Source organism: Eretmochelys imbricata, chromosome 4, assembly GCF_965152235.1.
Source record: "Eretmochelys imbricata isolate rEreImb1 chromosome 4, rEreImb1.hap1, whole genome shotgun sequence".
In the NCBI taxonomy this organism is placed as follows: domain Eukaryota; kingdom Metazoa; phylum Chordata; order Testudines; family Cheloniidae; genus Eretmochelys; species Eretmochelys imbricata.
In genome coordinates, this window is record NC_135575.1 from 53,183,106 (window position 1) to 53,197,722 (window position 14,617).

Here is a 14,617-nt window from a genome sequence, read left to right on the forward strand (position 1 = left end):
CCTGGGAGCCAGGAAAGGAAGCTGGGAGTGAGGGAATAGGTAATGGATCAAAAGGAGACAAACCTGGGGGGGAGGGGAATGGTCGGAAGTGTCTGTGCACACTGGAATCCATATGCCTTCAGAGCCTAGAATGGATCCCATGATTTTTGACTATCATCATTCCTCTGGTATCAGCAAATATCTATAAAAGTGCCTGGTAATGACTCCCATCCCCCTCTAGTGCTGGTGACCCATGTGGTATGCCCATGGTGCCACATGATGGAATTTCTGATTTTTCAATTTTCTTTTTTAAAACTGAAGAAAATTGCATATAAAAATCTGTGTTAAAAGCACATTATTCAGGTTGCAAAATAAAGCATTCAAAAATTAGGAAATGCCAAATTAAGGTTGCCTGTGCAACCTTACTTTGCCCCCTTTGGTCATAGGCATAATTAATTAGCGGATCACTTTTTTTTCCCCCACAGGACCCATGCTGCTGGCTGTAGGAGAACTGCTGCATTTGTTTTAGAAGTCAGAAGGTGGGTAGTGACTGCAGGGGGTTGCAGAAAGAGAATCAAATGGTCTCGTAGTTAAGGCAAGTAAATGGAAAACTGGAATCTGTCCCTGCTGCTACCGAAAAGTTCCTCTGTGATGCTGGGCAAGTCACTTAAACCAAACTTGGTGTCCCTAGCCTCTGTTTGCCAGACAGGGTGGCAGGTTTGTATAATTTTTGGTGGTGCCCAGAATGGGTCCTCGTCCCACCTGCACCCCACACCTGCCTAAGGCTCTGGGAGGGAGTTTGGGTGTGGGGGGGTGCAGGCTCTGGGATGGAGTTTGGGCGCTGGATGCAAGCTCTGGGCTGGGGCATGGGGTTGGGGTTTGGGTGCTGGGTGCGGGCTCTGGGAGGGAGTTTGGGTAGAGGAGGGGGTTTTGGGGTACAGGCTCTGGGCTGGGACAGGGGTTTGGGTGCAGGCTCTGGGCTGGGACAGAGGGTTGGGGTGTGCGGCTGGCCCAGGGATTAGGAGTTTGGGGTGCAGCAGGCAGGCTGCCCCAGGGCTAGGGCAAGGGGCCAGAGCGTACTTGCCCAGCCCTCTCCCCGCTGGCAGCAGTGAGCTCCGGCGGGGGGCTCCCCACCCAGCACGACACTCACTCAAGCCCCCCAGGCTACTGTTCAGAAAGTCCAGCCAGGATACCCCCACACCCTCTTGGAGTTGCCTGACTAAGTGGTGGGGGGTGTGGCTACCATGTGCCTCCTCCCTCTGCAAGTGCAGCAGGTGCCTCAGCCTGGGTCCCAGAGCCGCTCCCTTGTAGTCGGCAGCAGCCTGTGAGGGAGCGGCTGCCCGCTACCCAGGGAAGGGGTGCGCAGGGGTGGCAGGTGGGACTGGAGGACTCTTTGTGGGATGCACGTGGGGTCGGGGGAGAGACTCGGCCCTGAAAATTGGTGGAGACGGGTCCCCTGAATTTGCTGCAGCCCAGGAACCACAGGCCCATACAACTCGCTGGCACTGTTGTCAGAAGCTGGGAATGGGTGACAGGAGATGGATCACTTGATGATTACCTGTTCTGTTCATTCCTTCTGGGGCACTTGGAATTGGTCACTGTTGAAAGTTGCCTAGATGGCTGTTGGCTAGATGGACCTTTGGTCTGACCTAGTATGGCCGTTCTTATGTTCTTAATTTTTCCCAGGTGGTCACTAATTGTGTTATCCTCATTTTCTGGGTGCCTGACTTGAGACTCTGGGGGTCTGATTTGGAGAAGTGCTGAGCACTCACAGCTGCAACTAAGGTCAATAGGAGCTGTACTTTGAACATATACAGTTCTATATAATGCTATGTACTTTGAAAAAATTAGGTCCTATGTGTCTCAATCAGCATTAGTGTATATTTTTTACCTCCATCACTCTGTTTTCAGAGCAGGGTTTGAAGTGTACAGTAAATAAGGCATGGGGTCACTAATTGACCAATGAAGAGAAAACAAAATAGTGAACAGCTGTTTATTAAGTAAGCACCGTTCATCCTGTCCACTGAGACAGGTGTCCTGTGGAATAAATAGTATGTGATCATGAATTAAAAACTGTATCATAAGGCATATGCATGGTGGCCCATAGAATTCCCTTTTGGGCTTCAACAGAGTGACTGACTGCTCAGTATCTGGAAATAAGAAAGCTAGTCGTGACTTGGTGGTCATGGCTAGAAAGATTATTTTGTTGGCAAGGGGGGAGAGTGTCCCTGAAGTATACCCTTTTATTCCCACTACCAGAGAGGTCCTGAATCAGCCTGACCCATCTGGGAGAGGTTGGGTGCAACTCTTGTCTGAGCTTCTCAGTATCACTGTTGAGTTGGCCAAAGGAGTTTGTCTAAGATCAACACTCGTTCTCAGTGGTGGTTGTGCCTCTGGAGAATGCCACCATCCCTCCTCACCCCTATCATTTAATTAATGGCTTATAAGAGACTGACTCTCTGAACTGGCATGAAAATAAGAAGAACATTTTAGGCTTCATGGGAGTTGACAACTCTTTATTGTAACAATGAAACATTGCAACAAGGTGTTGGATCAGTTACTGAAACTAATGTATGGAGAATGTTTCAGTGGGGTTGGGTCTGTGCTGTAACATTTGAAACTCTTTACAAAACCGTGAAAAGTAACATCCCTGTCTTTGATTTAGTTTACACACCTGCTTGGCAAGAAAGTCAAATGGTGCTAGTTATATATACTGAGGAAAACATGCTTGCCATGGGAGTACAAAAATAAAATTTATTTGTTAAATTACACATAAATATAAGGTACAAATGTATTTTTAAAATACAGATAAAGATAATCACACTTGCATTGTGTACATATGAAAATACAGTATTTTAATATTCAACATACACAGACACATTTATGATAAATGCAACTAATTGGCAATGCCAGTTCTTTTCATTCTGGTTCTTTTTTCCTCCAGTTTTCCATAAATATGGAAAAATATGATATAAAAAACCCTCTAATTCTGCCGGACATCTTGCAGCAGTTTGTTAATTTCTGCTACCAGCTCGCTGGCATCCATTAGTTCATGTTTTCCATCACTGAGGTGGTTAAGCACATTGTCAAAGTCATCTTCTTCATAGTTCTCTGGGATTTCTTCCATGGCTGGCAGCCATTTAGAGGAAGGTTGTGCACTCAAGTGAGTCCCTAGCATGGCCCCAGTGTTGTTTGCAGGGTTTTGGAAATGTGTACTGGCTGCCCATGCTGCGACCCCTTGTGGGTAGCTTACAGTCTTGGCTGGTAAATGTCCCTTCCTGCGCTCTAGTGAGTTTGAGCGATTCATTTCATTGCATTCTGTATAGGTGTCCAGTGAAGGAGGCAACAGGCGCTGAAAAACACTGCTCATTTCAGAGAGGAGAGATGAAGTACAGATGTCCTCTGACTCTTCCTCATTTTGACAGTCTTTACCAAATGTTGAAAAGCTCTTTTTCTTTTCATTGGAATCAACAGGCTGTGAATCTTCTTCAAATGCCTGCTGCTGCTGCTGCTGCGGCGGCGGCTGAAATTCCTCCCCAGGAATAAACATGTTACTTCTGTAATCAGAAGATGGAGAGGGCAGAGGTGGCATCCAGCATTGGTCAGAGTGTCCCAGAACTCTACATTCCTCTGTGCATAGCCTCATTGCTGTAATCAAAACCAAAATCGGAGATTAATGTTCAGATTCAATTATACAGATTACTCACAATTACAGGGATCAGCACTAGTGCATATTAAAGGACCTGAGATCCAAAGCTCTGATCAGCATCTGAATTTCTCCAAAGATCAGAGGTGGTCAGATCCAGTGTTGTCGGTCTCCCATTATAGGGAAGTTCAGATGTATTTTTAGTCTGTAAGTAAGGATGATAAATATATAAAATATAAGATAACTATATAATTTTTAAACTTGTTTGAAGAACATATTATACCATTGCTTCAGTGAATCCCAAGAACATAAGTGGCCTGGGTGACTTAAAAGTTCGAGGTTAGAGCACTGTCTTCTCATACAAGACTGTCTGATAAATAAAGAGATAGGGTGCTGAGGGAATATCTTTTACTGGACCAACTTCTGTTGGTAAGAGAGACACACTTCCAAGCCACACAAAACTCTTCTCAGGTCTGGGAAAGATACTCTGAGTGTCACAGCTAAACACTTAGAGTACCTTTCCCAGACCTGAAGAAGTTGGTCCAATAAAAGATATTACCTCGCCCATCTTGTGTCTCTAAGATCCTGGGACCAACATAGCTTCAACTACACTGTATATAACATCTGGTGAATGCCTTTCATGAACGAAAATTAAGAAGTTTCCCTCTTTCATCTCCTAGTTGCAATTCAGTGAAGAGAGCAAGGGAACAGGATAGAAGGATATGGGAGGAAAACAATAAGGAAAAGAAAATGAGGGAGAAGAGAAAGGAGAGAGAACAGAGAAGATATGGAGTTATCTCCATCTTCTCCAACTCTTGTCTCCTCTTAAGGGTCTGCTAGTAACACAATGAATTACCAAATGGGTGAAGCAGATTTTAATCCAACCTCATGACATTTTAGGCCACATTTATGCCCAGTATATCTCCATTAACTTGAGTGGAGTTATTCTAGGGATGCATTTGGCCTTTTGCGGGGACTGGCTGGTTTAATACCTCCAGTTGTTGACTGACATAGAGTGACTATACAGACTACAAAGAGGAGCAACCAAGGACTTAAGGGATCTGGGCCCATAGAATCACAGAATATCAGAGTTGGAAGGGGCCTCAGGAGGTCATCTAGTCCAACCCCCTGCACAAAGCAGGACCAGTCCCCAATGTTTGCCCTAGATCCCTAAATGGCCCCCTCAAGGATTGAACTCACAACCCTGGGTTTAGCAGGCTAATGCTCAAACCACTGAGTTATCCCTCCCCCCTCGCCCATGATGAATGCTAAATGGAGGAAATGGGTGGTTCCCCTGCTTTTTGCCCAGTGTTTGTGGGTGGAGGAAGAAAAGGCAGGATTGGCCAGCTACTAACCCACCCGAGCCATGTAAGACTGAACTCACATTCCTACCCAAAGAGGTACTGGAGGGGAATGACCATCCAGCCCCCAGAAGAATTCTAGTAGGGTTGACTAGGAATGGAAGCATGTGCAGCCCCTTTTAAAACACAGTAAACAGTGAGTGGAGGCCATGTGCAGAGAGACGATGCCAGGAGAGAGGCCTAATTTCCACATCTGAATGCTGGAAAAGGAAACTACCTGTTTCCTACCTGATGTTGAAGCTAATGGGAGTTGCAGCTGCTCAACACCCTCAGGATTACCTCAGTAAATGTATTTAATTCCAAATAAGAACACTGGGATTGTCATAACCCATCAGGATAGTGGTCCATCTAGCCCAGTATCCTGGCTCTGATAGAGGCCAGTACCAGATACTGCACAGTAAAGTTCAAGAAGCACAGATATAAACAATTATAGAACAACTTTTGATTATGTGATAACTTGCCCACAGGGCAAGCTGCTTCTTAATTCCATCAGTTAATGGTTAGACTGTGCCTTAAAGAATTGGGGTTTATATTCTTTCTATCTTTTTATTTTATATACCGATATCATCCCCTTTTTTATTTGTCTTTTCTCAAAACTAAACTACATAGTCCTAAACTTTGCAGTGTCTCCACATAAATTTCCTCATGCCTCTAATCATTTTCCTCACCGGTCTCTGGACCACTTCAATATCTGCTCCATCATTTCTGAGATAGAGTGACCAGAACTGAACACAATATTCCAGGTGAGAATACGCCACTGATTGATACAGTGGCACTCGAATATTGTCAGTATTATTTCCCTACCATGCTTTATACAGTCTAACACATTCTTTCCTTTTGAATGCAATTTAAAATTCCTCTAGATTTATACTCACTTCCTTTCTTACATCAGGGAGTACGAAATTTAGCAGAAGTATAGATGGCTGGAAGCCAGATTTTACACTGGGTGTTGCAAATGAGGTAGTGATGGGTGAGCCTCAAAAGATTCATCTACATAAAAAAATTGGTGTTTAAAGTGTTGGTTTAGGAGTTTGAAATGCCTGTGAAGTGCTTTGTTTCCACACATTAAATGTGCTTATAATGTTTCACAGGCAATGCCAGTACCATTGTGATTGCACCAGCTCTTGACAAGTCTTGAAGATATCTCCACCCACAATGGTTAAATCAAACTATTTTAGTTCTAGTGTGGATGTGAATGAAATGCATTATAGCTGCACTGGTTCAGTTGGACCTTTCAGTACAATTCCAGTGCAATTCTGTGAGTTAACAGAGAACTGCAGGGCCATTAGTGTGTCACTGTTCATTGGCCAAGTTCACTCAAGGCCAAAGGCTTGTCGCATTTAAATCAGTGGGGGTTTTGCCATTCACATTAGTGAGACCAAGATTTAGCAGTATAAAATAAGAGCAATATTCTGAACAAATGATCAAAAGCCCTACTGTATTTGAGAGTGGGCTTGAATTTTTTCCATCGCCCCAGGTATGCCTCTCTCCTTATGTTGGAACAAGCAACTTATTCCAGCAATCAGGATATTAATGATGAGGGTTAACAATGTCCCACTTTGTCCATAAGTCAGCAATAGAAAAGATATAAATGTAAAATGGTATGGGTTAAGACTGAAATGTCAGAAGTAACTCTGAATGTATGTTTTTTTCAAAACCTTAAACCTACAGGTAAAGGGTTTTTATATATATTTTAAGGGAGAAAAAAGAAATGTTTTCATGGAAATTTAAAATGTTCTTCTGATCTTACAATTTTTGAGGTTCTCCCACAAATTCCTATGTATGGGAGATGGTCCATTCCTTCCTGGTTCCATCTAGACAGAAAATATTGAAAAAAACTATCTTACAGTATTTTGACCCTGTGACTTCTGGTCCGGTGCAAATGCACAGACACTTAAAAATAGAGGGGCACGGAAGGAAGAAGCTGAACTTAGGAAACCTGAAGAAAGTTTCCATTCTAGTTTTTGTGAGTTTGGCATGAACACGCAGATTAATTCATATGTTATCTTAACTGGTTCATGTATAACTAATGGAGTGGCTAGGGCTATGCACTTAAACAAATATTGAGAGTGGGATTTTCTAAAGCACTCCATGTTAGCCTAACTCTGTTCCCCTTGTAATCAATGAGAGAGTTTTAACATTCACTTCAGTGGGATCACAGTTGGGCCAAATTTTGAAAATTTCACTCATTGGTTTTATATTTGGAGGGCTAATAGAAAGTTCTTTAAATGAATAATAAAAATTTCAGCTATCCAAGAATGTAAACATTCCTTTTTTTCCCTGGCAACCCACAATCATCCAGCCAGGAAACAGACAATTATTCGTTAGCTGCCACTGTGGAAGGATTCCAGTGCAAGAGCGTTACATGTGAAGTCTCCCTTAGCAGCTGCTGAGAATTATAGTAAATTCTTCCCTACTTTACCACCCACGGAGAAAAGATTTTTTTCTAAAGTTGGATGGTACAGGGATAAATGGCTCCTAAGTAGCAACTTATTGGCAAGAAGAAAACAACAACAACAACAACAAAACGCTTGGGACTGTGGTCCTCAAGTGAAGTATATATATACTTCACTTGAGGACCACAGTCCCAAGGATATACTGGGGCACTTGGACCAACATATCCCCAGCTACCAAGGGCAAGGTGGGACTTCTGGATGGTAAATTGGACTCAGGAGTAGTGTGAGACCCTAGAATAGAGCAAAATCCACAAGAGAAGTGTTGAAGGTTTGAAAAGACAGAATTACATGTTTGGGGCCAAGGTGCACAGGAAAGGAAGGGCTCCAGGAGCCTTTTCATCTTAAACTCTCCACACGAGGGCCAGACAAAATTGCAGGCCCTTCTAGTGCCCTTGAGGGTATTAGCCACCCCAAAGGTGGGAAGGAGGTTGCAAGGCTTTGGCTCTACTTCATCCTGCTCTGCCAATGGCACCAGCTGGTTACAGAAGGAAGCATGCTATGCACCATCCCAAGGAGCAGTTCAGTGGGCACTCTAACTTTCACCCTAGTGCACAGCAAATTGTAGAGCTACCCACCAGCCCCATTACGAGCCTAAGCCATACGGGCATAATCTGGCCCTGTAGGAAATGGCCTTCATATGCAAGGAGAAAACATTTCCTGTATATTTTGTATAGGCATTTAAATCTGGGCCCAACATTTATTTTCCAAACATTTAGGAGTAACAAGTACAGGTAGTTGTATAAATATTGGGATTCTAATACAAAGCTCACTTCTGTGCCTAATGTGATTTCCAGGTCTCTTTTATTGTACTCATGAGTGAGCTTGAATTTACAAAAGGTTTATCTCCCTTTTGCATCCCCCCAAGGTATGCCTCTCTCCTTATGTTGGAACAATCAACTTATTCCAGCAATCAGGATGGCAGGTAATGAACTGCTTTGACATTCAGAACAAATACTGCCACATAGGTCATATTTATACATACTAATTTATTAGTGGAAAATACAGTGCAGCTCTACACTTCCCTACCTAAAAACTACAGTCCATCACCTAACCAGTGCATTTTTAAACTCTGGAAGTCTGGATCCTATTATGGAAAATGCATCTGCCAAATTATAGTTCAGTGTATTTTTAACACACCACAACAGCCTGGTTCTCCACAAACATCCACCCAGTCATTAAAAATCTAGGGACACAGACCAGTTGATGCTTTTCGGGGGGGATTTAGAGCCAGCTCATGTGGCTGAAAATAATAGCAGAAACTGCCTACGCACTGCTCTGGGCAGATTTTCAATAGTGTCCCAGTCTTGAGTGCACCACCTGTGTTCTGGTTTTGGGGCACTATATATTGTAGAGCAGATGAAGGAGGAAATATAAAACTTGAAAGCTAAAGAATTTCTGCTTTCACAATGCTAACTACATCAATGTGACAGTCAGGGAGCACTGTAAATAAACTATTCAACTTTCATTGTGTTCTTACCTGCAGGAATTCTCCCATCTGTAAGGAAAAGGTCACTGAATCCTTCCCCAAGAAGTCTGTCAATTGGAGAATCTCTACCCAAATCATAATCACTGTCTCCTGCTTCACTATCACCACGGCCACTATCTTTCAAGCTAAATTTATCCATATCTTGTAGTGCATATCTGTAAACAGAAAAAACATGGTGATGGAATTATATTTTGTTATCTCATGTTCAGTATGTCATTCTCAGATAAAAATGTTTTGATCATAATCTAACTGAAATCCTCACCTGTAGCTTCTGGAATATTTGTTGCCTCGAAAACTTGGTCTTGGCTGATATTGGCCCTGATGAAGCATTGAAAGAAGCTGAGAGACCTGCTAAAGAAAAGAAGAAAACACTGATTCCTGGAAATAAAACCCAAATGTCTATTCAGAAAATCTTTAATTATTTATTTCTTTTTGGTTTCTTCTTTAAAATTTAAATAGAGCACATTCATGTGCAGATATAATGTAGTACAACTGGGTATTTAGAGTATATAGTGTTTGCCATGGAAAACATCTGAAGGCACTTTACAGACAGAAAATGCAATGTTGTTCCTTAATCTCAGAACTCATACTAATTAATTAATTATCATTTAAAAACAATGGACTGCAAAGAGGAGGGGGTTTTTTGGTTTGGTTGGTTGGTTTTTTTAAGAAGAGATCAAAACTAATTTTTGGCACGACATGATCATATCCTGAAATAAAATTCCATTTAGAATTTGTTCTGTCTCCTTTAAAACTTTATATAGTGTATATATTTAAAAAATAAAATAGGCAGTTTCAAATTATGAAGATACTGGATGCATACATTCACACACTACCACCATCTGCTAGAGCAGCTACAGTTAAAATTGTAGCAGTGTTTCAACTATAAACACTCGTTTTAAGGAGTTTGTTCTGTCATTTGTACAAATAATTTATGTGTTATACACTATGTGTGTCTGAACACACACACATACGCACAGAAACCTGTACATCAATAATAAAGTAATGTGTATATTTTGTGTATATTTCACAAAGTTGTTTCAAAGTAAAGAAGAATCTAAAGAAATTATAATAGGTTTACTATAGTCTCTCATGTGCAGGATTGTTTTAAGATTCAGTTGACAGCGTGGAACTGCAGTGCTGCATCCCTGAAAATAAATCTATAATACTTTTATACTGTCACAGACAGCTTGCAGAATGTAAACACATTCGTAGATGAGTGAACACGCATGCAAAATAATATATGACTTTACCTCAACAGCTGGAGTAGCCTGGGTGAGTTCCAGTGAGAAATTCTCTGGCACATGATTTGATGAGATTGTCACTAGACTGTTAAGTGATTGGTGACTATGGTGGCTTTGTCGACTGCTCATTTGTCCTCTTTCTAAGGTTGGAGATGATGAAGGAGAAGATCTGTGGTGAGATCTGATGGGTAAAGTGCCATTAACAGTAGGCACAAGTGTAATGTCACCTTTGTGAATCTGTCTTGATGGTCTTTTTGGGTGGTGCTGGTAAGTTGATTCTGCCACACGACAGTTGTAGGATCTTGTGTCCTTTTTCTCTCGATTGCATCTTGTAGCAAAGACAACCATAATGACCAACAACACTGCACATATTGATCCAAGTGATATAATTGTTATCATAGAAACATCCAGAGAGGGCTGGCTAATAAAGGTAGCTTCTGTGCTTGGAATTGCATAAACATATTCAAAAACAGTACATTTCAGAAGTGCTTTGGTACTAAGTGGAGGGCTGCCTTTATCCTGAACTATCACAAAAAATTCCCATTCTTTAGATGAAACAGATTCTATGCTAACATTAATATAGATGTCACATGATCTTGGGTCCATTACAAATATGTTTTCTTCATTGTCAGCTATTATGGAACAGCTTAGTTCTGAGTTCATACCAGAATCTCTGTCTATAGCCCTTATCCTAGTCACATGGAAACCACTCTCAGCATCTTTAGGGATTGAGATTTCTGCAGTGTTATTGTGTAGTGCTGGTCCCACAATAACAGGAGCATTATCATTTTCATCAATAATAGTTAGCACAACTGTGGTATTACTAACAAGTTGCTGACTTCCTCCATCTCTAGCTTGAACCACAAAGGTAATCTGATTTACTTCTTCATGATCAAAAGTTCTGAGTGCATAGATTGCACCATTGGATGGGTCAATGGTCACATAGGTGGTTATGGAACTTCCCAAAATATAACTTTCCAAAATAGTGTAGGTGACCTGTCCATTGTCCCCTAGATCTGGATCTGTGGCTGTAACAGATGTGATGTATGCACCTGGAGAGTTATTTTCTAAGATAACAACTTCATATCTGTTTGTCTGGAAGCGGGGTGGGTTGTCATTTTCATCATTGATTTGGACAGTAAAATGTTTCACTGTGGAGAGACTTGGTGTCCCCTTGTCTTCAGCTATAACAGTCAAACTGTATTCAGATCTCTTTTCTCTATCTAGAGTAGCATTAGTCAAAATTAAATAGTTATTTTCATAAGTCTTTTGAAGTTTAAAGTGGCCATGCCCATGAAGCTTGCAAACTATCTCTCCATTCACGCCAGAGTCCTTGTCCTGTACCCTGACTATGGCAACAAAAGTGTCCATGGGTGACCCTTCAGAAATGTGAGCTATTTCCTCATTCCCAGGGGACATCAGGTTTAAATTAATTTCAGGTTTGTTGTCATTGACATCCACAATTTTAATGATAATTTTGCAATGAGCTGGGATAGAATTTGGACCCAAATCTTGAGCCTGAGCATCAATTTCGTAGGATTTGGTGATTTCATAGTCCACTTGTGACAGAAGGGTCAGATGGCCTTTCTCTGAGTCTATTTTAAAAGTCTCTATAATTTTGGAAGACACATGACTACTGAAAGAATACATGACTTTACCATTAGCGCCCTCATCTGGATCAGTAGCATTGAGGTCTATGAGCAAAGTACCCACTGGTGAATTTTCTAAGAGCTGAATTATATACGATTGTTGCTCAAAAACAGGACTGTTATCATTAGAATCAGAAATACTTATTTTTAGGATAGATGATCCAGATCGCTGAGGCACCCCCTTATCTGAAGCAGTGAGTTGGAGTTCGTAGCTTGACTTCAACTCCCGATCCAATTCTCTAACCACAATGAGTTCTGCATACTTGGCACCATCAGTCCTTGTTCGCACTTCAATATTAAAAAAATCATTTGCAGACAGTGAATAAGTGTGCAGAGAATTTTCCCCAACATCTGGATCAAAAGCACTGTCCAAAGGGATCCGCGTTCCTACAGCTGCACTCTCTGAAATTTCAATAGGGATGAGAGCTCTGGAAAACTGGGGAGAGTTGTCATTAATATCAAGCACTTCAACTTCAACATGGAAAAGCTGCAGATGTTCAGTAGGCAGAGTGATCACATCAAACTCTATAGAGCAGTTTAAGTTTTTCTGGCAGAGTTGTTCCCGGTCAATTTTAGCTCCTATGCTGATTTCTCCATTATCCTCTCGGACTACAAGTAAAGGAGAATTGCCCCTTTGCATGGCTCGAAAACGAACTGAAGAAGGGTTAGGAATTTTAAATAAAACATCAGCTACATCCTCTGATAGTCTTGCAATTACTGATCCAACTCTCTGCTCCTCATAAATCCTGTATTTCAAATTCTTGCCTAGTACATCTTTACTGAAAGATATTATCATCAGTACAAAAAGGAACATAAAGTGCATTTTACTGCTGATTTGGTGCATTTGTAAGATTTTGCAATTCATTTCTCCAAGCAAGTTAAAAAGCAATTCTTTCAACTTCCTTTGGTACCTTAAACCCAGTACCAGTACATCTGGTCCTTTAAAACTTGAAAATGTCTTTTATAATATAGCAAAGTATTAATATCCTAGTATAGCTCAGAAAACTTTTTTTTTTTTGTATACACACCGTGTCAGGACTTCCAGATACAATCTGTATGCAATCCAATCTGTGTCATTTGTTTTCCTGCTCCTCTTCAAGGACGAAATTTGTCACATCAGTGTTTTCTCCTTCTGCAGTTAGTATCCATTTGTTGCAGAGTGCTAGCTGAATCTGCAGTGTATCTTTTCTGAGCGATCCTTTCCCTCTCACTGTTCAGCTGCAGACTAAACACCCTTGATTGCTGACTCCAGTCTAAAATCTGTGCAACTTCAGTTCAACTCACACAAAGCTTTTGCCCGGCATGTGTTGAATTGCTTCCAGCCAATCAGCTTGCTTCCAAATCAAAGGACAGTGAAGTCACACACACACACACAAAAGGCTGCGGGGAGGGTCCTCCTCCAGCATTCACTTTCTGTGAGTGTGCCCCGACAAAGAGGAGACAAATTACTAAAGAAAAACTTTAAATCAACTTCTTGTCCTCTTTATTTATATGACACTTCAAATTGTTTTTGTAATTTTAATTAGTCTTCTTGCCTCCACAAAACGTGTAATCACTCTCCTGATTTATACACTTTGGAATCCTCTTTTTTTCAACAAAACAAAATCTTTTTGAGTGCATTTGCTTAGTAAAGGACTTTAAGATATCATATCTCTAATTATGTCTCAAGACCTTCCTCTTGCTCCTTTATTAATATATCGACACTTCTGCTTATTTCTGGGTAACCTGCTTTTCTTTAATGTCTGCGGTGCTAAATGGAGCACAAGCTTCTATGTCTCTCTTTTAGTTCTCTTCGTAGTCTTCTTAAAAGAAAATCTTTGCAAACCCTTGCCCTTTAACTAGCTTCTTACTGAAGGATACTGCAGCAGTGTTTTGTACTATGTGCATTTGTCTTTTCCTGAGTAGGATTCTTTTTATGTGTGCTTTATTATTTTGTTGTTCCTGTGGTTCTTCAGGAAATCCTTTTCATCTTAGTTAAAAAAGCAGTTCATGGTGAAGCATGACAATTGTGCTAAGGCACACCTTATACATGCCATCTGTTTTAAAAAAAACCCAGCAACCTGAAGGATAGATGGAGTAGATATCCTGTAAGTGGCAATTTAATCATACTTTTTCTTTTTGTGAAAACTATTTCCATATACTCTACACAAAAAAACCCCACAACATATTTACACGCAAGAGTCAAATGCCTGAGTCACTAATATGTTTTGTGTACATCAGAAATGCTAGTGATCATTATGTGAGCCTTGTGCTGTATCCAGGCCACAGACACTGATATGTTCTCATTTCAAATATGATTATTTATGATGGGCTTTCTGTTCCCCTTCTCTGCACTTCCTTTTAAGTTTATCATTGTAGCCACATTCTGGCTGCTCTTTCATTCTTCTTTACATTATTTCTATGCTGACTTTATCCATTTGCTTGTTTGCTCATTCACATAATCTTACTATCACTTCTTTTCATTTTTTTCTTCTCCTTCCACTCCCCCCATACCTGAAATGTAAAAAGTAAACAGCTGATTTTTCCACCTTACTTATTCTCAGCACAGCTCAGCTAAAGTCACTAAGAAGGTTCTTGTGGAAAAAGAAAGCAGAAGCGGCTCACCGTGAACTCTCCTTCTTTTTAAGCATTCAAAAGCATTTTATAAGCCATTGTCTCTTTTTTTCAGAAACCAGCACCGTGTGGCAAATTGTGCAGAATAGAAATGCGTATAATGAATGTATTTAGTACTGGGTCACGCCGATGAACATTCTGCCCCCATGAATAATACTGTTTTACAAGTTTGCAGGCTTTTCA

At 41.0% G+C, this 14,617-nt stretch overlaps 1 protein-coding gene across 1 annotated transcript; it reads right to left on the reverse strand.

The window, feature by feature from the left end:
• Window positions 1-2,962: 2,962 nt before the first annotated feature.
• On the reverse strand, window positions 2,963-12,665 carry PCDH18 (protocadherin 18). Its single transcript, XM_077814435.1, has 4 exons — window positions 10,182-12,665; window positions 9,191-9,279; window positions 8,920-9,083; window positions 2,963-3,627 (listed from the first exon to the last, which is right to left on the reverse strand). Exons 1-4 carry the CDS (start codon window positions 12,663-12,665, stop codon window positions 2,963-2,965), a joined length of 3,402 nt encoding a protein of 1,133 aa, XP_077670561.1.
• Between the last annotated feature and the right edge of the window lie 1,952 nt (window positions 12,666-14,617).